We start from the raw sequence: 25783 nt of genomic DNA on the forward strand, positions 1-25783 counted from the left end.
TTGTCAGTCTTTTAACTTTAGCCATTCTAGTGGTTGTGTAGTGGTATCTCACTGTTGTTTTGAATGTCCCTGAATGACTAGTGATTTTGAGCATCTCTTCATGTGCTTACTGGCCTTTACCATTTGTATCTTTTTTTTGTGAAGTGTCTGTTCAGATACCTTGCCCATTTTCATTGGGTTGATTTTTTTGACATTGAGTTGTAAGAACTCTTTGTATATTCTGGATACAAATTCTTTATCAGATACATGTTTTGCAAATAAATTTTCTCCCGGTGTGTACCTGGACTTTCAGTTTCTTAAGTGTGTCTTTCAAAAAGCAAAATTTTTAGTTTTGGTAAAGTCTGTTTAAGCATTTTTTTTCTTTTATATTTTGTGCTTTTTATGACACTAAACTTTATGTGGAAGTCTGGGTCATTTGTGGTATTTCCCAAGATCAAGGCCAAGAGAGTCAAAGTGACTTGGCTCAGACAGCAGGAACTTTTGGTGGAAGGCCTGGATATAATGCTGAAATCTTTAGGCTTGAAACTTACATGATTCTTAATATTCAGGGCCATCTTTCTGTTGTCCTAAGTGGTGCTGTGCTAATTTTCTCCATTTTCCTCCCTTTTCCTTCCACCTCTCAGTCAAAAGATCAGCCTGATTATGGAATGTATTCCCGGATCTCCTCATCCCCTACCCACAGCCTCTATGTCTTTGTGAGAAACTTTGTGTGCAGAATTGGGGAAGACGCTGAGCTTTTCATGTCCCTCTATGACCCCAACAAGCAAATGGTCATAAGGTAAGTGTTCAACATTGCCTGACTTCTCTGTATTCGGGAGGTTGGAGTTGGTAGAGCTCAGAGTGCCTTTTCCTTCCACCATCACTTGTGGAGAAATTCCCACCCAGTTGAGAAACAATCTAGCTGAGAATGTGGAAATAACTTCTTCTTTTAGGGTGTGGGAGTCAGGTGGAAATGTTACTTTCACCACTTTTTTTTTTCCCAGAGTAGGGTTATGGTTACACTGTAGGGTTTTGTAAACAGTTCTTTGATTACTGGAAAACAACCAGAAATAACAAGATTCAGACAGGTAGCACTGAATAGAATAAAAATACCTATTTTAAAAGGAGAGTTAACAAATGAATGGTGAAAACGCCCTGTCCTCAATGGCAGTAGCAGGCTAAGAGTGTGGGCTCTGGAATCTGTGTGGGTTCACATCGTGCCCCCACCATTTACTCTTTCTTAACCTTGGGCACGTTGTTAATCTTTCTTAAGCCTGAGTTTCCCATTTGCAAAATATAAGTGTCAACCTCACGGGGTCATTTCTTTTAGTTAGACTTTAATACGAAAAAGCACAGGAAGCACAGGGCCTGGCACATGGTGCTCCAAGTGGCAGTGGTTATCACTGTTACTACCTTAATTAATTGTTCTTGGAAATGGAAAAAGTAAGGGAACTTCCAGGTACCTCAGCTCGAAGAAGGGAAAACACGTTTGGGAATCTCCAGAGGAAAGACTTTGATGTACTTCTGGCCCCCACCGCCAGCCCTGGCGTCTGCTTGTGGCTCAGTCCATCCTTCCTCCCAGGTGACCACTGCCTGTCCCCTCCAGTGGGCTTCTGAGCCAACACATGGTCCTGTATTTGAGATCCCAGTTAACGCAGTACAGTGGAGCTGGAGCATGATCCTTCTGCTTCTATGGAGAAAACGATATCTTCTTACCTTGGTTGTGTTGATGATTAAAGGAGATAACATATAGTTCCTACTGAATTATGAAATTCACTTTAGAAAATAATGGCTCTCATGGAGACATTTAGTAAACATAGGGGGGCTGTCCATCTAAGAAGACGGAACTGAGGTCTGTATATGATCTCACATAATCGTCATTACTCCATGTGATTTGGGTGAGAAAATGAGGCTCAGAGAGGTCAGGTGACTTGCTCAAAGGCACATATATTTATAAATGGCAGAGCTGAGCTGTCCACCCAAGTCCATCTGACTCCGAAGATAAGCTAGTTTCCAGTTTAGTCTGTCACCAAGGAAAGAGTTGTATCAAATATCCTCAGTGGTTCTCACCAGGGTCTTAGCACTGTTACGGTGGAAAGCTATTCTTTATAGCAAACTTAAATCCCTAATTTAAAGAATGAGCTCAGCTCATCTGGCTAGGCCTCAGCAGATACTGTGAACAAGTGTACCTGCTCCCTTAGAACCCACTTTGAGATGGTCTGCGTGTCATAGGCCCCTTGCTGTTCCCTGTCAGCTGCTCCAAGGCACCTGTGACAAAGATCCCAAAAGCACTCCCTGCCTCTCAGAAAACACAAGGATTCCTCATGGCTGAATTGACAAGGGTGCCTGGCCTGCTGGCTCATCTAAGTGATGGATGGCCTGAACCAGCCCTGTGGAGGGAGGCAGTGGATCAGTGAGGTGGCAGCTCTGTTCCCCGATGCGCCACACCGAATGATGCGCTCGATGGGCCATGCCTGAGTGATGCCTCTGAGAGTGCCAGAGACACAGGGAAGCCCTCGGGAGAGTGAGGGCTGAGGAGGAGGGGGACAAAGGGGCAGAACCCCGCCCCCTCCCCCGCCCCAGGAATAAAGAAAAAAAGAGTAGAAAACAAAGAAAAAAGAGAAGAGGCATGATACAGGAAAGGGGCAGGGGAACTTGGAAGCACTCCCCAAGTCGGTCTGACTCTGGGTAGCTGTTCTCTCCCTAAGAAACCAAATTTCTCCATTCCTGCCTTCCCTAGCCAGCGTGTGCATACAGTGAGCCACAGGCAAGTTAGGGCATCCTCAGTGTGGCCCAGATGTGAACTGGGGAGAATCTGGCTGGGACCAACCTTTCAATATTGGGATGTACGATGGTCCGATTCCAATGGATGCCTGCAGAGATTTGGTTTGGGAAAGTTAAGATAAATTTTGGTAGTACGAAAAAGAAAGCAGTTCAGGCATCAGGCCAGTGGCAAGGCTAATTTCCAAAAGGAGCTCAAGAAAGAGTTGGAATGGTTCTCCCTCTTCCCCTGAGGAGGATGTCATGTGGAAGAGGTCTTACCTGTCTGGGTGCCAGTAGGCCTTCAGATTTACCACCCAGGTCTTCCTGGGCAAAGACGAATGGGGCCAGCTCAGCCCTCTAAATTGCTTTTCTGGTTTATGATTCTCTTTCCCCTAGAAGAAAATTGCTGGGGCCCAGTGTTTAGACCTAGCAGGCTAGTTCTCTACTGGACATGCCACATGTGATTAAAGGTCCTGGGAAATACCCAGGTATTTCACTATGACAGTCCAGAAATAACCAATGGAAAATAATTAAAACAATTTGGCGGGGGGGGGGGGGGGTTGGAGCCTTGGAGGCTTCTTGGTTATTTTGCTGAAAATTCCACTAAAAATTTTAGATCTTACTAAAAAAAAAAAAAAGTACATTTAACTTGATTAAATTTTAAACATTGGTTAATCTGGGACAGTTTTCTTTTTGTTGTAAGTTCTATTTCCCCCTTGAACCTTGCTCAGACTGCTCTTAATAGTCTTCTAGGGGTGAGTGGAGAGAAAAAAACAAGGCATCAGAGAGAACAAACCTCTAAAAAGAAGGCACTTTGCTGAATTCTCTTATTATGCCTTTTTTGGGCTGACTTGGTTTTTGAGTTTTATTTTGTTTGTATCCTGATTCAAGATAACGGGCATTTATTTAGAACCAACTATATGCTCCTGGATGGCATGGAAAACTGAATGGCTCAACTCAGCAAACTCTACCAAGCTTCTCCTAAGTTAAAGAATGCTAGATTTCCTGATCTTGTCGATGCAGCTAGACTGACTAGTATGAACCACACAGGGTTGTGTGTATGATTGCTAGAAGATGTGTATTGATAAATGATCAGATGTCAGAACTGTGTGACTGCCCTTCATAAAACCTGTCAGTGGGTTCTCATTACTATCAGGATCAAGTCAAAATCCTTGAATGGCCTATAAAGCCTACATGGGCTGGCCCATCTTTCTAATTGTTCTCTTACCATTTTCCCCTTGGATCTGTCTTTTAGGTGCATCAAGCTCCGTCCTGTCTCAGGGCCTTTGCACGCGTGTTTGCTTTGCCTGAAACATTTCCCTTTCCCACTCTCTTTTTCCTGACCAACTTTATTTACATGTCACATCCTCAGCAAAGACTTCCCTAACCACCCAGCCTAGGCATGGTTCTTCTGATAATACATTCTCACAACATCCTGAACTTTTTCTTCGTAGCATGATTGCATATAAATAGTTGCCACGACCGCATTTAAATCATTACTTAAGTGTATCTCAGATAATGGCTAAGGCCCTCTATGGTCCAGCACAGTGTGACATTCCTTCAAGGAAACGGTCCGACAGCTAATGGATAATTTAAAATAATGCGGATGTTTACTCAATCTTGAAAGGGGAATGGGGGGGAAGGACAAATACATTCTTAATGCCTAGCAAAACGTACAAAAATCCTTTCCCTCTCACTTCTGCCACTCTTTATCACCTCTACAGAGAATGCTGCTGCTCTTCAAAAATATTAAATAGCTGGGTTAGAATTTGCTTACTAGATGGCGGAGGGAAGAGGTTGTGAATACCAAGTGTTAGTAATTCCTTACCCCTGCCTGTCTAACGTCTGTCTCCCTGACGGGACTGTGATCTCCTGGAGGGAGGGACAGACAGGGAGAGCCTGTCTCAGACACTCCCATGTCCCCAGTTGCCAGCTTGGTGTTGGGCTCATAGCAGAGGCTTGGTGAATATTTTTACCTTATGAATATTGAGACCTCTAGCAGTAATGGGTTGCCACCCCTCTTCCCACAGTGAGAACTACCTGGTGCGATGGGGCAGCAGGGGCTTCCCAAAGGAGATTGAGATGCTCAACAACCTGAAGGTGGTCTTCACGGTAGGTGTGCACTGTCCTCTTGTACCACATCCCATACTCACGGACATGATCTTGGAGATGGGGCTGGTCAGGTGCTCAGGAGGGAGCGTGGCCTTGGTGCAGAGCTGTGTTCTGGGCTTTCTGTAAAAGGAAGCTATTGGGAAGATGGATCTCCTCCTTGCTCTCTCTTCCTCACTCCCTATCTTACTCATGTGTATACAATGCAGAGCACTGTGTAAACAAGCACAAGCCTCTTCCAGCAATAATGTCTACGTGAACTAGGTACAGCAGCTACTCTGATTTTCTGGTTGATTCATGGTTAACTTGAGTTCCTGACTTTGGTTCAGACCGTCTAAAAACCTTTCCAAAATACATTAGATTAAAAAAGGCCTTCCTAGAACATTGACTGCCTTGGTAAATTAGACATTCTGAACATAATTAAGTCATAGATGACTAAAGATCTTATGATTCCCTGGGATCATCCTTCTAAATACCAATACTCACCAGGCAAGACGTAACAGAGAAATGTTGAAATCAATTGCTATTTGGATGATTTATTTCTGAGAGTGAACTGGCTTTTTAGTTCTAGAAAGGAGAAACAGTGGAAAGAAGGAGATAAGAGTTATCATTTCCAGCAGAAACCCCTCTCTTCTGTTTTCACTGAGTGGTGTTCAGAGTATGATCTTAAGATATCTGAGGATATTGGTGTTTTCTGCAAGCACCTCTGGGGAGAAGAGCATTTATGAGATTTTTCACTGTGTCACCTGTGTTAGCAAGAGAGATTACAGAGGAGGAGCGAGGGAGGGGTTTGGGCATTACGGAGTGACCGACATGCTGGATTAACCTACCTTGCTCCACAATAATTTTCCAGTTACAGGCCATTAAGTTCTATGTCTTATGTTATGTTACAATTAGATTGGAGTGCAGCTGATTTATTTTGTTTGTTATTTCCTGAAAAATGGGCTAGGGGCATGGAAAAGATCATAGATCCTAATTGCTTAGACAAAGTTTTCTTGGCATATATAAATGTGCCTCGGTGCCATTTGTCTATTATTAGTTAGAAGGAGGAGCCTATTTATTTTCTTGATAAATAGGAGAGTCCCACGGGGCTTCCTGATTAAACCAAGAGACAGATGTTTCACAAGAGGGAGAGGGACAGGGAATCAATCAGTGGTTCATTTTGCAGAGAACCAATTCATGATGTAAACGTGCAGGAAAGGTCATCAGTAAATTTGTGTCGCTCAGTAATAATGAGAATGTGGTCCTGCCTTTGCAGAATTCTGCCTGTGCCACCACCTCTTCTTCACACAGCAAACGAACTTGAGAGCCTTGATTGACTGGTTTAATGGGTTGACACTTCCTTCTCTTGAAATGATGGGAATCTTCATTTCAGGACAAGGAACGTCACAGTGCTCTAGCTTCTTTTATTGATTCAAGTGCTACCCAGTGAGCACCTACTGTGTGTAAGCTCTGTGCTGTGTCTGGGGATACAGCAGTGAGTAAGCTGGTAGGCTCCTGCCCTCAGGATGTGATGGGGGGAATTCAGAAAATAATTAAATGAATAAATAAACAAGAGAGATCTCAGAAGGCAATCCATGCCATGCAGATAATTAAAACAGGGTGATGTGATGGCGTTTGACTGGGAATTACTTTCAGTTGGGCATTGAGGTGATGTTTTAGACATGAGATACTACTCGGCAGGCACATGCCTTGCTGGCCTCATTTCTCTTGTCTCCGGATGTCAGCTCTTCCTAGTCTCCTCCTTGGAGGCAGAGCACAAGGAGCTGGCACGTGGGTTGGGCTGATGGTGGATTTTCCCTTCCGTCTGCTTTATGACCATTCACCCTCCGTGGCCCTGTAAGAGGAAAGCGCACGTACCGTGAGGTTTCCTAAGACTTTGCGCAGTTTTGGGGTTGCTGCTAACACATGGGGGACAAGACTGAACAGTAAAAGGAACACTTTTGTGTGTGTTCCTTAATGACTAAATCAGGTAACGCGTGTTTTAAGTTTCGTGTCTCAGCTGCCCCAAACGTCTGAGTTTTGTGAGGCCCGAGTGAGAATGATCGGGAGACACCGCAGACTGAAGCCTAGTTCTGAGATTGCCTGTTTATACACTCTCCAGAGAATGGCCTGTGTTCAAGCATTTTTACTTGCTCTCATAGCAATAAGCTTCTCTAGTACCAAGGGCCTCTGATGAGGAAGCTCTTAAAGGTCTGGTGTCTTCTTCTGAGCAAGTGAAATTTTTTCAGAGAAGAGGAGTGGAAAATGGACTTACCTAGGAATCTTAAATAGTTACCTAGTGTATTAATTTGCTAGGGCTGTCATTACAAAGTACCATAGACGGGGTGGCTTAAACAATAGAAATGTATTTTCTCACAGTTCCGGTAGCTGGAAATCCAAGATCAAGGTGTTGGCAGTGTTGGTTTCTTCTGAGGCCTCTCTCCTTGGCTTGCAGATGGCCACCTTCTCCTTGTGTGTTCATGTGACCGTCCTTCTGCGTGTCTGTGTCCTAAACTCCTCTTCTTATCAGGACACGAGTCATACTGGATTAGAGCTCACCCTAATGACCTCATTTTAGCTTAATCACCTCTTTAAATGCCCTGTCTCCAAATACAGTCACATTCTGAGACATGAAGGGGTCAACATATGAGTTTGGGGGAGACATAATTCATCCCATAACATTTAGGAAGGAACCTGTCAGGTGGCAGGGCTTCTGTGTCTCTGGAATGCCTCTGAAAGATACCAATATAGATATTTCAAAAATACAAAAAATCCTAATGGGAGGAGGGAAGTAATTAGGGATGGAGGTCATTGTGAGGGAAGCAGGACTTGAGCTGTTAAGGATGGAAAGGATTTGGATATATAGAGGAATAAGGGGTAAACTTTAGAGGTGGAGGTACAGATGTGGGGCTTAGGAAGAAAGATCTAGAGTCGAAAGTGAACATTGTGTGTTTGTGGAACAATAAAGAAATCTTTGTGACAAAAATAGAGTACTTGCATGCTGAGAATAGTGGGGAATCAGTGGGATAGGACAGCTGGAAATATATTTTGTCTAGGATATTTCATGTCACCTGGGGAAAACTAGCACTAACAGGGTAGCAAATATCGAGCTATTAACATTGTTGCGGGGAGAGAAATGAAATGATGAACGTGGCTCGTAAAGATGAGTTTCAGGGGGATTTCAGGGTGGGTTGGAGGAAGGAGTCAGGCAGGCCAGAGAAGAGGCTGTCCCACCATCTGGATGTGAGATAATTGGAATCTCAAACTCAGCTGCCTGCTGGGCAAGGCGGGAAATGCAAATGAGTGGAGGGGCTGCCTGGATCAGAAAGCCGCCTCTCCCCTACCTTCCCTGTCTCCCTGCCCAGTGGGGAGACTTGGGAGAGTGGAGAAGCAGCTGTCCATTCCTCCAGCTTTGAAAGGACAGCCCTGGTATCAGTGAAGATTCTCCAGGGAAGTTGAACCAGGAAGATACATAAATAGGTAGATTTGTTGTGAGGATTTGGCTCATGTGATTGTGGGGGCTGACAGGTTTGAAATCTGTAGGGCTGGACGGCAGGCTGGAAACTCAGGGAGGATTTCTATGCTCTAGTCTCGAGGCAGAATTCCTTCTTCGCTGGGAAACCTCGCGTTCTGCTCTTAAGACCTTCAACTGATTGGATGAGGCCCACCTACGTTATGGAAGGTGTGTCCTTTACTTAAAGTTAACTGATTGTAGATGCTAATCAGACCTACAAAATACCTCACAGCAACATCTAGACTAGTGTTTGATCAGGCAACTAGGCAGCATAGCCTGTCCACGTTGACACATAAACCCCCACGCAGGAAGCTGTGGACCACTTTGAGGCCGTGTCTTGTTCCCGAGACTCTGCACACCCCTCCCTCTTCTTCCCACGCCAGCCACAGTGAGAGGCTGGGGACGGCTGCTTTACCCAGGCCCTGGCTCTGATGTCAGCTGACAGGCTGCTCCCAGTACCTATGCCTGCGTGAGGATTAACTCAGAAGAGAAGCGACTATTCTCTAGCGAGGCCAGGCCCAGGGATCTCTGCTCTGATGCCAACAACATGCCTTGACATCCCTTCTCCAGCTGATCTCAGCTGGAAGGGGGTACCAGGAACACTGAAGCTTTTAGATTTGAGCAGGGCACTTGAATGCTGAGGTAGTCCAGGTGGTTTCCCCTCCTATGTGCCTTTGGATGGTGAAAGAAATGTATTGTGGTGGTTAAGTGGATGGACTTTGGGGTCAGAGTGACCAGACAGTGTCTGCAAGGACTGAGGTCATGTCCTCGGGGAAGACCCTTATCTTCTTTGTGTCTCAGTTTCCCCATGTGTCAAATGGGGCTGCAGTAGTAGTGTTAGTGATGGGACTTTGGATGTTGTGAAGGATCAAATAAGACGATGATGTGTGCAACACTGAGCACAGGGCTTGAGACGTCAGCGTAGATCACGGTTTCAGTGTTCCTCCTCCTGAGCCCACAGTTGAGTGTAATTCCCTGTCCCCCTTGCAGTTAGGTGTGGCCGCGGCCCTTGCTTTGGCCACTGAAATGGAAGCGGAAGTGATATGCCTCTCTTCTGGGTGGGAGCTTTAAGAGCCAGTGAGTGATTTGCCCCGTTACCTTCCCCTGCTCTGGGGACAGTGAGTGCACCTATTGTGACAGGATAGATCCTCCATCAGCCAGGGGCCCAGAGTGAGTGAGTGGAGCCCCCGCCCATCTGCACTGGACCGGTAGCCTGAGCTGGAAATAAACCCTGTTGTGTTAGAAGCTCTCAGATATTGGGGTTGTTTGGTGTCACAACAACCCAGCCCCGAGTGATATACATGCATTAGGTGCTCAGTAAACGGTGATTGTTAGGATTTTTCCTTCCTCCTTTTGCCTTCTCCCTCAGAGGTGCTGAGCAATGACCAGGTGGATGGAGTCATTTGCAGCAAATGCTATTTTTGGATACATCAGCTGGTATATAGAGACGGCTACCTATACAACTGATACTGTACCTCTATCCTTCTCTTCCCATCAGTTTGAGGTGGAAGAATCGGGATTGAACACCAGAGCCCTGTCACCCAGTTTCCTTTCCAAAACTCACCTTTCTTATGTGTGAAACGGGCGTGATAGCTTTGTTTTCCACCTTTCCCAGGACTAACTGTATGGTTGGTCCACGTATGCTAAGTGCTAAGCACCAACCTCCCCCCACCCCCAGAATTTACTATTACTGAGTTTGCTTTTCTACTTTTTGTTCATTAGACACATGATGTGTAACTGTTCGTTTCCTGCCTTACAGGATCTTGGAAACAAAGACCTCAACAGGGATAAAATTTACTTGATTTGTCAAATAGTCCGAGTTGGGAAGATGGATCTTAAGGATACGAACACAAAGAAATGCACGCAGGGACTGAGGCGGCCTTTTGGGGTGGCAGGTAATGACACACCACACAGCACTAACTGTTACTGGAGTGCACATTTTATATGACTGAATTTTGAAGATTTTTTTTCTTTCGCTCTCCTCCTTGCCCTCTCCCCCTCAAAAACTTAGGCCAGACAACCCCTAATACCTACATTTCTTGTGACTAAATCAAAATAATTGGTAACTAAGTCTAGGTTTATGATGAAGACGGTGAATGATGGAATCCCCCTGTCTGGAGCAGAGCGCTGGGACCACAGTGCAGTCTGAGCAGTCGGCACCTTCACTCCCCAGCACAGTGAAAAAGGAAGAACAATATGGGTGGGATCTAATTATGAGGAGCAAATCATTTTTAAAAAAATATCCAGGACGGGAAATGCAGTTACACAGAATGAGTCACCCACCACACATATAAATTCCAGCTGGAAGTGGACGTGTGGAGAGCTGGCATAACCGAATGAGGCTGCTTGAGAGCAGCATCACCTCCACATTTCTTTCCAAGCCTTAACTCCCTTAGGGGTTTCCAAGACTTCATCATTCTTGTCCCACTTTTACAGTTTTTGTTATATTTGACTATCACTTGCACTATTATTTACCCAATATATTTTCTCTTAAGGAACCTTCTTTATTTAAACTGAAGTACGTTTTTTTTCTTAAAAGACAATTTAAATACCTGTGGAAATAGCAATTCGTTATGCGAGTTTTACTTCTTTTTATTAAAGTATAACATTTTAGTTGTGTACCATTTATAATCCTTGTATACCATATCTAAACCCAGTGTTTCAGGTTTCTCACTTCAGGACACCCTGATCTTCTGTTATCACAAACCAGCTGGCTGTCCAGTGAGTCCCCTTGCACTGCTTGCAAAGTGGTGAAGCGGAAGAAGTTAGCTTATACTGAGCCAGCTGGCGTTTCAACTTAGCATTATTGCTAGCTAGCTAGCTAGGCGATCTTGGACAAGCATATTCCCCAGGGCCTTAGTTTCATTATCTGCAAAATGAGGGACTTGGACCTGGTTGATCCATGACTTGGTCTAAATTCTCTGATTCTATATGAGGGACACTTTTGGCATCACAATGTCCCTGTTAAGGCAGTGAGGGTCCTTCAGCCTTACTGCAAAGTGTGTCTTTGTCTCCAGGTGTAGCTGGCTCTCTCTTTTGGTTTCAGGTGACAGCAATCTGGTGTAACTGAAAGGTTTAGGAATAGATTGCTTCAGGCATAGCTGGATCCAGGAACTCAATTGAATTTACAGTATGAAAAACTCTGGAGCCAGAGGGAGATGGTTTTACCCAAATCATTCTCACTGAGAATGGGCAAGGGGGGGTTCTGTTCATCAGAGAGAATGGATGCTGGTCAGGTTCAAATAACAGTTTCCCCTCCTTCTCTCAGTTCCGTAACTCCTCTCTTGAGCTAGATGCAATCACTAGTTGATTATTACCCAAGCAGTTTTAATGGCTCCCTGACTGGGGCCTGGAGTGTTTGAGGAATTTCATGCTACTAGGGTTTTCGCTCTATTTGGCTAGCATGTCTCAGTGCTCCTCCCCCTGCCCCCATTTCTATAATCCCTGCTCTAGTGCAGGAGTTCTTTACCTTGGTTTTTTATGGACCTTCAGTGGCTGATTTAAGAAGAAATTTCAGAGGGATTCAGAGGATCCCTCTGGAAATGCAGGGTTCAAGGATCCACAGATAACGTGTCTGTGCATATGAGCACGTTTATGAAAAGAGGGTGAATAAGTCTTCAGATGCCACAGGGAGTCACCGTGCTTGGGTTTTGTCAGCACAGTAAACACCCCGTACAAATATGTCAGGTCCAAACCTAATTAATTCCATAAGCTTAATTCCATAAGCACGGCTCTGACTCTTTCCTTTTGGCCTCTGCCAAGCCCTGGGTTCTTGGATGCTTCCCTGACTGTTGACCTCCCAGCCCGGTTGGCCCAGAGGCGTTTGCCAGTTGTTGCCTGTGATGAATCCTTGCTGTCTGTATACTGTCTCACGCTGGCTTGCTTGCCTTTTTAGGCTTTCCTGTCCCAGCCTCCTGCCCTACAAGCTCATCCCATTGTTACCCTTTCCTGGGAGCAAGAGGGCTTAAACCATTAATTCATTTCTCTTTTCTTTCTAGTTATGGATATAACAGACATCATCAAGGGGAAAGCAGAGAGTGATGAAGAAAAGCAGCACTTCATCCCTTTTCACCCGTGAGAGATTTCCCATTTCTTTCCATTCTCTGAAACCACATCCTTTCTGATTGAGGGCCACACAAAAGCAGGGTGAACTGATTCCCTGAGTTGATGATAGCCCAGGTAGGACCTCCCAGGAGGAGGGCAGGTTGAGAATGATGGTCTCAGTGCTGAGGCATTCAAAACCAAGCAGCTTATACAAAGAACTATTAAAAATCAACCATAAGAAAATGACCCAATTTAAAAATGGGGCAAAGACCTTAACAGACCCCTTACCAAAGTAGATATACAAATGGCAAATAAGCACATGAAAAGATGTTCCGCATCAAATGTCATCGGGGAAATGCAAATTAAAACAACAGTGAGATAACTACTACATACCCATCAGAGTGGCCAAAATCCAGAACACTAACGACACCAAAATACTGGTGAGGATGTGAAGCAACAGATATTCTTACCCATGGCTGGTGGGAACGCAGAATGGCACAGCCACTTTGGAAGACAGTGTGTTGGTTTCTTATAAAATTAAACATACTCTTACCATATGATCCAACAATCATGCTTCTTGGTATTTACTCAAAGAAGTTGAAAATATGTCCACACAAAAACCTGCACACAAATGTTTATAGCAGCTTTATTCATAGTTGCCCAAACTTGGAAGCAACCAAGATGTCCTTCAGTAGGTGAATGGATAAATAAACTGTGGTACATTCAAGACAATGGAATACCATTCAGAACTAAGAAGAAATGAGCTATTAAGCCACGAAAAGACATGGAGGAACCTTAAATGTGTATTACAAGTGAAAGAAGCCAATCTGAGAAGGCTACATACTGTATGATTCAACTATATAACATTCTGGAAAAGGCAAAACTATGGAGACAACAGAGATGAGTAGTTATCAGGAGTGTGGGAGGGATGGACATATGTTGTTATATATTTGTCCCAACCTATTGAATGTACACCATCAAGATTGAACCCTTAGATGAACTATGAATTTGGGGTGAAAAAAAAAACCAACCAGCTTCTCACCTATTCGTTCATCAGATGTTATTTATTCAACGGACTTTGACTGAAGGCTGGCAGAGGGCCGGGCGTTGTGCCAGGCGTGGGGGGGTGAGGTGGGGAACAAGGTCGACGTGGCCCTTTCTTCCTGAAGCTTATGTTTAGATGCAGAATTAAATGAACAAAAGACTAAGTATGACAGGGACCATGAAGCTGTGAAGCAGCAGCGTATCAGGAGCATATAACAGGAAATCAGAACCTAATTCTTGCGGGTAGAAATATCCATGACTTTAGAGGAGGGTAGTGAGGAGGGTGAATATCCTTTCCTCGATGTAAAACAAGTTTGAGAAAGCAGGATCCGTAGTTTCAGAACTTTGTCCTTGTTTGTCTAAGGAGGATGGTGTTTTGTTGCAGATAATGAGGTCAGTGACTCTAAGTCATGGGATTAGGACTTAGCATGAGCAGCTAAAGCCTTTTCCACCTTGCTGAGCAGATACTCATTTTGAGGGCTTGGGAATCCTTCCTTTTTAAGAGTCTTCCTAGGAATAAAAATGGCCTCTACTTGTAGCATTGGTATTCCCCAAATTTCAGAGCCATGTTGCTTTGCGAAAAAGAGAGATGTGCTCCTTGATGGCAGGTACACTCTCTGAGCTGACATGGGCAGGCTCACTTTTCACCTAAGGTGTATGGAGGGGTTGGGCAGCTTTCTGGAGCTCCTGGAACCACAAGGTAGGGACCCCATGGGGGTACCACGCAAGTATTTTGTGCTCTCTTTTCCTTTCTAGGGTGACAGCTGAGAATGACTTCCTGCACAGCCTGCTGGGCAAAGTCACAGCCTCCAAGGGAGACAGCGGAGGGCAAGGTAGAGTGCCAACAGGCCAAGTGGGCTGGGCCTGACTTCAGCTTGAGATCCCTTGATTCTGTGGCAAACAGATCAAACTCCTAAACCCTGGGAAACATAGCCTTCCTTCCAGACGGACCGTTGTGAGGAATGGGGGAGTGTGATCTACAGAGCTGGAAATCTCTAAATGGGAAGCAGAAGGAGGCATGTCCTAGTGCCTGAAAGAAGAAGGGAATTGGTATAGCCTATCTCCTTTGTGTCAGGCACTAAAATGTTTCCTTGTTCAATTTCATCCTTCCCACGGTCCTGTGAGATAGATGGTATCAAACCCACTTTACAAATTCTGGGTTTAGAAGGGTGCAATGATTTGACAGAAGCTGATCCTGCCAGAAGTAACCTGTGGGATTTAAGTTGGAGGTGTCTTGCTCTAGAGCCCCTCTGCATCCTTCCTTGCATCCTCCCCCGGGGCTGGGTCACTGCATGTGTGACCGCTTGTCTCTGCTTCCATGGTCTCCTCCAGAGAGAGACCAAGGGGAGAGATGATGGGAGGGTGAGGCTGAGGGAACACCTTGAAGTTGACTCTTCACCATGAGCGTTCCCTTCCAGGCCTCTGGGTGACCATGAAGATGCTTGTGGGTGACATCATTCAGATCCGCAAGGACTACCCACACCTGGTGGACAGGACCACCGTGGTGGCCAGGAAGCTGGGCTTCCCGGAGATCATCATGCCAGGTTCTCCTTCCCCCTGGGCGGGGCTGGGGGTGGTCTAGCTAGTGTGATCCATTTTCTTTTTAAAAAGTCAACTACTTCTTTTCTACTGCTTTTCTCTATTTCTCTCTCTGAAGGTAACCACTGAAAACAATTGTTGTATATCCAAAAATCTTCTATGCATTCACATAATAAACACAAACACATAAATATACACACATGCACCCCCACCCCCACAAATGGGAGCCACACTTCATATACTTTATATACCATTACTTATTATACTTTACATAGCGTTCTGCAGCTCACTTCTCACTTAATAATTTATCATGGACATCCTTTCCACTTTACTACACGTGGAATAATTTCACTCCTTCTGGGGTGAATACTGACATTCTCTTAAATTGCTAAGCTATTTTTTTATTACCAAAAGGGTCCACACTCATTGTAAAATGTCCAAATGGCATGAAAAGATTTAAAGTGAAACCTTAAAAGCTCTCTCAAATCTTTGTCTCCAGAAGTAACCACGATACGTATTTTCCAAATGTGTATGTAATAAAAGAAAGTAAATGGGACTGCATGATAGCACTCTTTTGAAACTTCCCTCTTTGCCTTAAACTTGAGTCTAGGACTTGTGTCCATAACCACCCTCGCTGACTTACCCCTTCTGTCCACAGTTGCATGGTGGTCCACTGGTGTAATTTATCTCTGCCTGCTTCACTGAGACATCAGTCCCTTGTGCGTTCCCCTGTAGGGTTTTCAGCTCTCACCACCCCATTCCTGAAGACCCTCCACACCTCGTCCCTCACCCCATCCGTGTTCCTCAGACACAAAGAGTCATTCTGTCTGCTTCTGCACAGTAAGAGATCTGCGGAGAGAACCATCTGTGGTTGTTATTCATGCACCAAGATCAATCCAATTGGAGTTTGCCTTTGCCTTCCCAGAAGGTGTCACTAGAGGATGAAAATTAAATGATTTTTAATGGAGAAAAAAATACGGCCAGTGGTGACCATCCTACCTCCCTTTTTGCAACTAATTTCCTACTGTTCCTCCATCCTCTTGTTACCTACTGCTCCAGCCTCCCTGATGAAGTAAAAATGGTTTTCCAAATCGTTCTGGTTTTAACTTCATTAACAGACAAGGTGTGGCACTTCCACCAGCTCCCCAACTCCCCGCGCCCTCTAGTCAGTGCCTCTCCTGCTACACAGACTCCAACTGTTGTCTCTCTCCCTGTGCCACAGGGGACGTCAGGAACGACATCTACATCACTCTCTTACAAGGTGACTTTGACAAGTACAACAAGACCACTCAGAGGAATGTGGAAGTGATCATGTGTGTGTGCGCGGAGGATGGCAAAACGCTTCCTGTAAGGGACCCTGCTGTTGCTCTGGGTGACAGGGCTCCCCTAGGGTGCCTCTGTTCCTAAAGATTTTCTTTTCCCGTTCCCGATCCTGCTCTCTAAATGCCAGGGGCTGCAGGGTGGTGTTGAGTAAGGGGATCTACACCTTTAGAGCTTGGCTGGCACAGTAGCCCGTAATAAGACCTGGTGGTGTTCTTTCTTTACACCAAAGCAGTTGGCTTTTCAGTGTCTGTCCCTTTCCTTTCATGACCTCTTCTTTTTTTTGCTTGGCACCTCAGTTTATAGGTTAGCTTTTCACAGTTAAAATGTTGTTCTCATCGAAACCTGAGCTGGTTTATTCAGGCAAAATTCCATGGCAAGAAAAAGGATCAATACAGAGCCTTGGGCTGGTGTGAAGACTCAGGATGTCCTCAAAACAGACATTCCCAACACTTAATCTAACTCTCTAGCACTCAGCCAGACATTCTGGTGGAAAGCCTTATCCGTAAATTGGTCTCCAGAGGGCCAGCAGAGTGAATTCAAGAATGCAAAGCATATTGCTATATTTATACAGCATATGTCCTGTACAATATTTGTCATGTGTGTTTACATTTATTTACTTATATTTCCTTTAAGGTTGTCAGCAGTTGTGTCCAGTGTGTGGGAGGGTTTTGCTTCTCAATTTCTCCTTTCAGAGTACTTAGCTGAAAATAAAATCAGCTCTCAGCAGAAGTTTCAGCGTGGGCAGATATTCCTCTTAGGCCGCAGGAGGTGATCAGATAGCACCGGAGGGTAGGGCTGTGAATATTGATAGATCTTCTGCTTTAGCCTGGGGGCCTGGAGCTCAGGCAGGTTTTGCTACCCTCTACCTACGAATAACTGGCATTCACAGAGGCATTGCTACATGCCAGGCACTGTGATAAGTAGGTTGCATTACTGTTATTTTCCCCATTTTTACAAAGGGGGAAACTAAACCTTTGTCAAGTGAGACAACTTTCCCAGGGTCATAAAGTTAGTATATGGCAGAGATGGGGTTTGATTTCAGGTTCCAGTCCCTCTTATTAAACACTTCACTCTAATGCGTGTACATTAAAAAAATCCTCCAATTTATTTCTCATTTGAAAAATGAGGCTAATAACCACTCCCATCAAATTCTGGGAAGAGTCATAGTTATTTTTTAAATTTAAAGAAATCATCGCAATTACCTTTTTGTTCGGAAAGTCTGGTCCCATTAATATCTAGTTGAGCAAAATCCAAGGATTTAACTTAATCCTCTTTTTGTTGGATTTTGAAACTTTTCTGAAAAATAAAATAAGTAAGAGACACTTTGCTCAAAGAAACACAAAGGAAGAGCAGAGGGTTTTTATCTGAAAGGGAAATTGGGTTTCACCAATGCATAGACCATGCTTTGAAGTCTTTGGGTTTTTTTTGCGGTACGCGGGCCTCCCACCGCCGCGGCCTCTCCCGTCGCGGAGCACAGGCTCTGGACACGCAGGCCCAGCGGCCATGGCCCACGGGCCCAGCCGCTCCGCGGCACGTGGGATCCTCCCAGACCAGGGCACGAACCCGCGTCCCCTGCATCGGCAGGCGGACTCCCAACCACTGCGCTACCAGGGAAGCCCTGAAGTCATTTTTATCCAACTACCTGTTGGAGAACTTTTCAACCTCAGCCTCATTTTTTAAAACGCTGATGTGCTTGCCCTCGATGTTGCCGAAGGACAAATTAGAAGGAACAGTTAATGGGAAAGCAGACCTCTTATCTCGTTTCTGAACCATTTGTACTTCCGACTCTGCCACCCTTTCGTGTCACACCCAACCAGTCTGAACGGACGCACTTATCAAAGATGGATACATAGGCAGGAATTTGGGGGCAGAAATGGAGAGGTAACTGTGGGGCACAGCGATAATTTGCAGTTTCATCTGTGAGGGAAGTTAGGGGGAGTTCAGTTGACTGACTATTGAAAATTGCTAAGGAAGCCTGTGGGAGGCTTTTCTTTCTCTACTTGCAGAAATAAATATTACTGCCTAATTGTCAGGCAGCACACTTAAACGTTCCTGTTTGATGTTGGTGGGAACAGTCCCCTTTAGGGGTATCGATTTGTCCTCCCGCTCCTTGGAAGAGTGGGGTCGGAGGATAGAGTAGGTTAGACTTGTCCTTGGCTCACTTTGGGGTCTCAACGACCTTGCTCAGGAGGACCCATAGCAGAGAAGCTAATAGGCTGGACTCTGAGATCAGACTGACAGCACTCAAATCCCACCCTCCCCTCCTATTAGCTGTGTGATCTTGGGCAAGTTTACACGTCTATAAAAGAGGAATGATAATCTCTTCCTTGTGGGGTTGCTGTTTATACAAAATGGTAGGTGTAAGGCACCTGGTATGTAGTAAATACTCAGCAACAGGAAGGAGGTAACATTTAGGAAAAGCAGACCAACTGCAGGTTGAAGCCCTGGAAAGGATCTGAGGGGGTCAAACAGACAATCCAGTGGGGATACCTAAAGCAATTTCAGGAAGTAAAAATGCTCAGATGCCGGGCTGAGAAACCTTTGCTCTTCTGAGACCAGCCAGGTTACAGGGCTGGAGGTAGGGCATGGGGGGCAGTGCTGTGTAGTGGTTAAGACATGACCTCTGGGGCCAGGCATCCAGGCCGAAAGCCCAGCTCAGCCCGGATTAGCGGGATGACCTGGAGCAAATTACATAATCTCTCTACGCCTAGGAGACTCTGTCTGAAACTGAGACCAGCAGTGGCACCTTACTCTTGTGAATGCCAGCTGAGGTAATTGACATAGCAGGTGTTCATCGAAGTTCACTATTACCAGAAAGGTAGAGCTGTCGCAGGCTTGGTTACTGCTTCGTGGACACCAACTGGCATCTTCCCATGATAAGACCGACCTTGTCAGCCTAAAGCACTTCCTGGCTCTCGAAATGCGTTCACACCCCTGGTGTCATTTATTCCTCAGGTGATTCCTACGAGGTAAACAAGACCTGTGTTTGGAGCCTGATTTTTCCTCCTGCTGAAGTGTGTCCACCAAGGCCAAGTCGGCATTAAAGTTTCCAGGCTTCCTTCTACTGACCTGAAGCCAATTAGGGGCTCTCGTTGTTAACAGGGAGCCATGGGGGTGGGCAATAGGGAAAATTATTGAATAGGTTCACTGGAGACAAGCACAAATCTATATTTTCCTGAAAACCGGCCCCGTCCCTGGTCACAATGCTCCTTCTACACACCCAGCGACGTTCGGTTTTATCTCTGAAGTGTTGCGAGGGAGGGAGCTGTCTTAGGTCTTTCTCAGAATAATACTGAGACTGTTTTCTCCAGCTTTAGGCAATCAGAAATTTTCATCATCAGGATAGTTTTGTGGGATTCAGCTGCATGTTGTACAGCAGTTTACTTTCACCAGAGATACATGTGTATTTTCAGTTTTTATAAGCTATGTGGGATTCAGCTGAGCTACAGAAGTGCTAAGCCCATCATTGTCACTAGATATAAATCTTAGGAGGCTGGAAGGCATCTAGGTTGTTACAGAGGGAACACTGGGCAGAGAATTAGAGGGCCTGAGATGTAGTCCGGGTGTTGGTACCTTTTGGGGCAAGTGACGTAACCTCTCAAGGTCTCAGTTTAGTCAGTTTTGAAATGGGGATAATGACAGTAATCGTCAGAGGCGGTTGTGAGGATTGAATTAAGTGAGGCAGTTCGTGTAAAGGGCTTAGCATAATGCTGGACACAAAGCACTCTCTAAATGGTTAGGACAACTTTGGAAGCATGTTTTTAGTTCAGCACCTCAAGAAGTTCTGAAAGGCTCCATACCATTGAAAATTAAGAGAGTTGTATGTCTTCCCTCATTTGCAGTTCCCTGGTTGTCCTTGTTTTTTCAGAGATAAGTTTTGAAAGGATGCTGTAGCCTTATTTTCAGATGGGTTTGATCTGGCCATATGTAGCATCAGTCAATATTGAAACTGAACTCATTCTTTCCCTATAGCTCAGAAGTACAGAGGGACAGAATTCTCCTTCCCGCAGCTTAGCTTGCTTTCCCAGGGGCCCAGAGTGGCCAGCTTTGGTCCTTCAGCCTGGTGGGGAATCCACTGGAGAATCTGATGGAATCTAGTGAGAGTCATGGATTCTCTCACCGTAAAAGTGCCCAGAGGCGCACAGTTTTGTAGTTTGGGGGCTTGGGGCTGCAAAACCAATCCTCATGTCCCTAGATCTCTGAAGACTTGAGGTTGAAATCTCTTGTTCTGGTATAAAAACTGAACTTAGGCCCCTTCTGAGTGACCCTACCTTAGATCTTGTTTTGGGGCCAAACAACTGGAATGAGCACAGAGATAGAATTAGGGGTTGGCATACTCTATTGCAAGGCAATTCCTTGTTACTCTGAGGGTGATTTTTTTAAGAATAAATATCCTATGTAGGTATGCTTGCTCTGTGCTCACTCTCTCTCAGAATGGCGTTCCTGTGTTTCTGCTCAAAGCCGACTTGGAACCTTTCTTCAAGAACTTCAACTGTCATCGCCCCCAAGAAATATTCCCTGAGTCTTCAGGGGACGCTGACGTGTCCTTTCTCTGTGCTCCATAGTATTATGCAGTCAGCCGTCTGTACCTGCAGGCTCTGCGTCTGCAGATGCAGAAGTCCAATTGTACTACACTGTTTACACTGTTTTATATAAGGGATGTGAGCATCTGTGGATTTTTTTTTTTTTTTTAATCAGTGGCGGGGAAGGGAGGGCCCTGGAACCAAGCCCCTGTGGATACCAAGGGACAACTGGATACATGTATCTGTCATCACTTCACATTGCCTAGTGATTTGTCTGCTCATATAATGATCCCTACACCACACTGTGAGCCCTCGTGTCAGGTTTACTCTCTGACTCGTGCCCGCATCCCAGTGCTTAGCGTGGGCCTGGTACCTGGAAGATGCTCCCTAACTGTGGGCTCCTTTAGCCCCCTCTGCCCATGTGTGTCTGTCTGAAACCCAAGCTCCCTCCGCTTGCCCAGCTCCCGCCAGCACCTGGGTGTGTTAGCATCAGAAATCCATCAGAACGGGCTGCTGCTTGGCTGATCTGAGCCTGTTTGGTAACTTTGTGCAATTCAGATGTAGGAAACAAATAGAATTAATAAGACTGGCAGCGCGCAGCAGCTCCAAGGCTGGTTACCGTTGACAATAGGGCAGCCACGTCAGCTCCTACTGCGCTTCAGTGGTTTCCAGAGTGCAAGTAATAGAATTTCTATAGTTAAGCAGCTGTCGCTCCCAGGGCCCGGCACATTCATGTATCAATCCGTAATGTAGAAGGGTACCTGGCAGAAGGCTTAAAGAAGGCAGGGTTATCCCAGGCCCTGTGGCCAGCCTTGGCCTCGGGACCAAAATTGCCCAAGCATAGAAAATGGCAATTCTATAGTGTTTTCTCTCTTTTCATTTTTCTTGGGTCAGAATGCAATTTGCGTGGGAGCTGGGGACAAACCTATGAATGAATATCGGTCCGTCGTGCACTATCAAGTCAAACAGCCACGGTGGATGGAAACAGTCAAGGTAATAATAATAATGATGATGACGATAATAGTTGGGGGACTCTAAGACTCCCTAAGACCTGAAACAGTAGCCTAGCATGTCTCTGGTGGTGTGTCAGGCAGTGGAAATAGTGGCCCAGTGGGCGACCGCCCGGTTCTCTTGATCACCCTTCACCGGCCCGGCAGCTATAGCTGCCATGGCATTGTCAGATGATCCTGTGGACTGTGCCCAAGCCATCAAGTTGCATCGCTCTACTCAGCAGTGAGGAGTGACAGAGCTTGGGAGCAAATGTGAGGCTCTAAAAAGCTATTTAATGCCTGGTAGATACACTGTTGGGAGGGTACCTCAGATGGAAGTGGCATTAACCACAAATACTTGCATTACCAGATTGTCACACTGAAGCAGAAGGGAATATCATGCATTGGAAGTGGAGTTCGGAATTAATTTAGTGGACAGTGAAGCTTGATTACAGCTTCAGATGTCTCTGCCTTGTAATTAATAGCAGTCTTTACTCACTCTGTGCTCTGAACCCAAACTGAAGATACTCATAGGACTTCCCTTTCAGAGGTAGCTCTTCAAACCTCAGTGGTTCTTGCGTTGTCACCTATATTCCTGTTTTCCTCAGTGGGTCTCCCTGTACTCACTCGCTTAAAAGTGATGACCTACCCAGCTTTGGGGTCAGAGAGCTGTTGGACCAGGTTGTTTTCTCTGTGCTCTCTTGTACCCCAGTTATATCTCTTTGCCAGCCCTCATCACATGGTGATAATTATGTGCTGCCCTGTGTGGGCCGTGAGCTCTTTGAGTGGGACTCTGCCTTACGTCGGCATGGCCCGTGCTTCGCATGATCGTAGCTTATAGTATTGATTCAATATGCAGTGAAAGAATGAACTGGACAACAGCTGCCCATGTGACTCTCAGTTCTTGCGCTCTGAGACACACAAACAAGTGGTGGACCTCTTTGGGCTCAAATTTCATTTTCTGGAGCGGAAAGTATCCACAGAAAATCTGAGTGGTTTTTCTCACAGGTAGCTGAGCTTCTCTGTCTGGGCCTGAATTGTATAATACAGGGATTGCTGTGGGGCTTTGGGAGGTGGGATAGTCCAGAGACAGGTCAAAAGCACCTCAGTCAAGGGTACAGCAGACCACTCACTGGACAGTGAAACTGGGTGACCAAGGGGTGATTGTCTTGGCCCAGTGTCCTTGGAGGAAAAACCAAAGATGGGATTGAGGCCTAGGATTTTCCCGAATATGATTGGATTCAAGCATTTTTATTAATTTACGTAAATGACAGTCCCCCATCAAGCCCCCTAATGGGCACTGTTAATTTTCTAAGCCCTGCTGCAACTGCCCAAACTCTGGAGTGTGTAAGGAAAATGTGCACTGTGCAGTTTGCAGTGCATTAAATCCTGTGCTAAAGTTATGTGACTTTTATATCAATTTGGAGAGATTCATTTTTCCTCACTATAATTTACAGATCTCTTTTCATTGGCTGGGAATGCAATTTGCCAAATGGATTACATTTGGTACTTTATTTTCTCTTCATAGCCAGTTCTTATGTAATGTATTTACAGTTCATCAGGCTTGGTGGCTGGGTAATAAATCAGCACGCAGTACTCTAAGTTAAATGGTCAGGCTGCCTTTTGCGGGGGGCGGGGTGGAGTGGGGAGGGCTCTTTAACTCATTGTCTCCTGAGCTCTGGTTTCTGCCTGTTGAGGTGGCCGTCCCTATCGAAGACATGCAGAGGATCCACCTGCGATTCATGTTTCGACATCGGTCATCCCTGGAATGTGAGTGCCCAACCAAATGGCATCTCTGCAAAACCCCTAAGGGGAGAGGGGTGGGATCATTGGGTGGCCCAAGTATCTTTTTTTTTCCTGACCTCAACAATGCTATTTTCAGCCAAGGATAAAGGAGAAAAGAACTTTGCCATGTCCTATGTGAAGTTGATGAAGGAAGATGGGACCACTCTGCATGACGGATGCCATGACTTGGTTGTCCTAAAGGTACCATGAGCTGGGATTAACTCTGCAGTGGGGAGCATGCAGGAAGTGAGGGGGAGATGGCACGATGGCTTGGTAATTAAGAGCAGGGACCCCAGAGTCACACACATAGGGGCTTCCCAGCTGTGAGGCCTTTTGTACAAAGTCTTAACTTCTCTGGGCCTCCGTGTCCTCATCTGTGAGCTCTCAGTGAGTAACTGTGAGGATTATATGAGTCAGTGCATGTAAACATGACATTGATGGGTACGTGGAATTCTCAGTAAATGGAAGGTTATTGTTACGTACAGAGTGGGCTTTGACTCTGTTAAGACACCTGTGGGATGTGCAGAAGACCAGCAAGAAATATTTGAGAGATTCCTCACTGTAGCTAATGGAAAAAATATCACAATTTAGGGTCCCGATCCTGCTGTTGACTAAATTGGAGTCATCTCACATGTCTTGCTGAGTCTCAGTTTCCTTTTCCTTAAGTGGTGATGGCCATGTTTATGACCATAAGATGACCCACGCAAAAGGACCATGTAAAAGAGTATAGATGGCAGCTGCTGTTATTTTTACGTCATGAGACTTGCACTGTTCTCTAGAAGTGGGGAAGTATTTTCCTGATCTTACATGCATGCTTTCCCACACCACTCCTGTGACAGTGGCGCGTCTCTAGCTAGCCCCTGGCTGGAGGCAAAGGGTATGGCTGTGAAACAGGGCAAAGCCTAAGTGGTCAGCACAGGGATCAAACCCTTGCCCTTGACTTTCTCAACATTGGAGGTTGGAGTTGCCCTTTTGCCTGTGGTCTGCATGGCAAACACAGCCTCATCAAAGCTTCATAACAGGGTACTCTTCTCTGAGTCTCTTTGGCTTTTCCAAAACACCCCCTTTCCTTCTGTACAGGCTCTGTTTTCTCAGTTTTGACGCGTCAAGGTAGTTCTTGGTTTAAAAGATTGTGAACTCATTGAGGGCAGAGTCCCAGTTGCAGTCAGTTTCCAATTTAGTCACCCTCCTTAAGCCTCAGTTTCCTCATCTGTAAACTGGAGATGATAACAGTATACACAACAGTAACAACTGTTGTGAGGCTTAAGTGACATGAACTAAGGCACACAAAGCACTTAGTGTAGCATCTAGTGCAGAGTAAGGGCTCAGTAAACGTTGACCGCTGTAATGCTACCTCTAGTCGTTCATTTCAGCATGCCAAGGGACTTATGTGTCTGTCAGTTTACTAAGTGTTCTATATGCATTATGCCATCTAGTCTGCTCCAGATTTCTAGAAGTAGGTAATATGATTAATTCTCAGTTTAATCCTGAGAAGAACGAGACACAGAGAGACCAAGGAATGTGTCCAAAATGACACAGGCATGTGAATGGGAGAAGAGGGTCTAAATACCATCACTTTCAGAATCTAGTGCCTTTGCTGTTAACTTCTTCTTTAAGCCGATTCCTTATCCTGCTGGTGGGCTTGTTTGTGTTAAGATCTTATAAAACTTAGAATGAATTAAAATATCCTGTTTGGGAATCTTCAGTTCCCTCTGTGCCATTAATGAAGTCCACAGAGCCTTCAGGTGGTTGATCAACCCCTTTCCCATTAACGTAACCTTGGGTTCTCGCCTATTTTGTGGAAAAACAGCCTTACCTTACCAGCTGATGTTCACTGCTCCTCTTATGATGTCCCTCACTGTTTCTGATCCTCTCTACCTACAGTGTGTAATCTGGCCACTGCAAACTCTGTGTAGCATTGGGTGCATACCCTTGGCTTGGGGAAGTAACCATGGTGTTGTTTCCAGGGGGACAGCAAGAAGATGGAGGATGCCAGTGCTTACCTGACTCTTCCTTCTTACCGACACCATGTGGAAAACAAGGGGGCTACCTTGAGTCGAAGCTCCAGCAGTGTTGGGGGTCTCTCTGTCAGCTCCCGGGATGTATTCTCCATTTCTACGCTGGTGTGCTCCACAAAGCTCACCCAGAATGGTATCGGAAACATTGATAGCTGTGTGTGTGTGTGTGTG

The 25783-nt window shown here is 45.5% G+C and overlaps 1 protein-coding gene across 7 annotated transcripts in view; it reads left to right on the forward strand.

Annotated features, from left to right (window-relative positions):
- Positions 1 to 25783, forward strand: part of DOCK2 (dedicator of cytokinesis 2) — a 405468-nt gene that overhangs the window by 42828 nt on the left and 336857 nt on the right. For all 7 annotated transcript variants that reach the window (XM_029217458.1, XM_029217457.1, XM_029217460.1 and 4 more), the window contains 11 exons: positions 624 to 778; positions 4773 to 4854; positions 10107 to 10242; positions 12346 to 12421; positions 14192 to 14268; positions 14854 to 14979; positions 16197 to 16321; positions 21715 to 21813; positions 23507 to 23579; positions 23692 to 23795; positions 25562 to 25745. In XM_029217458.1, coding sequence (XP_029073291.1) covers positions 624 to 778; positions 4773 to 4854; positions 10107 to 10242; positions 12346 to 12421; positions 14192 to 14268; positions 14854 to 14979; positions 16197 to 16321; positions 21715 to 21813; positions 23507 to 23579; positions 23692 to 23795; positions 25562 to 25745 — 1237 coding nt within the window. The remainder of the gene's footprint in view (positions 1 to 623; positions 779 to 4772; positions 4855 to 10106; positions 10243 to 12345; positions 12422 to 14191; positions 14269 to 14853; positions 14980 to 16196; positions 16322 to 21714; positions 21814 to 23506; positions 23580 to 23691; positions 23796 to 25561; positions 25746 to 25783) is intronic.

Source organism: Monodon monoceros, unplaced genomic scaffold (genome assembly GCF_005190385.1).
Source record: "Monodon monoceros isolate NGI ecotype Baffin Bay Population unplaced genomic scaffold, NGI_Narwhal_1 Super_Scaffold_12, whole genome shotgun sequence".
Taxonomy (NCBI): domain Eukaryota; kingdom Metazoa; phylum Chordata; class Mammalia; order Artiodactyla; family Monodontidae; genus Monodon; species Monodon monoceros.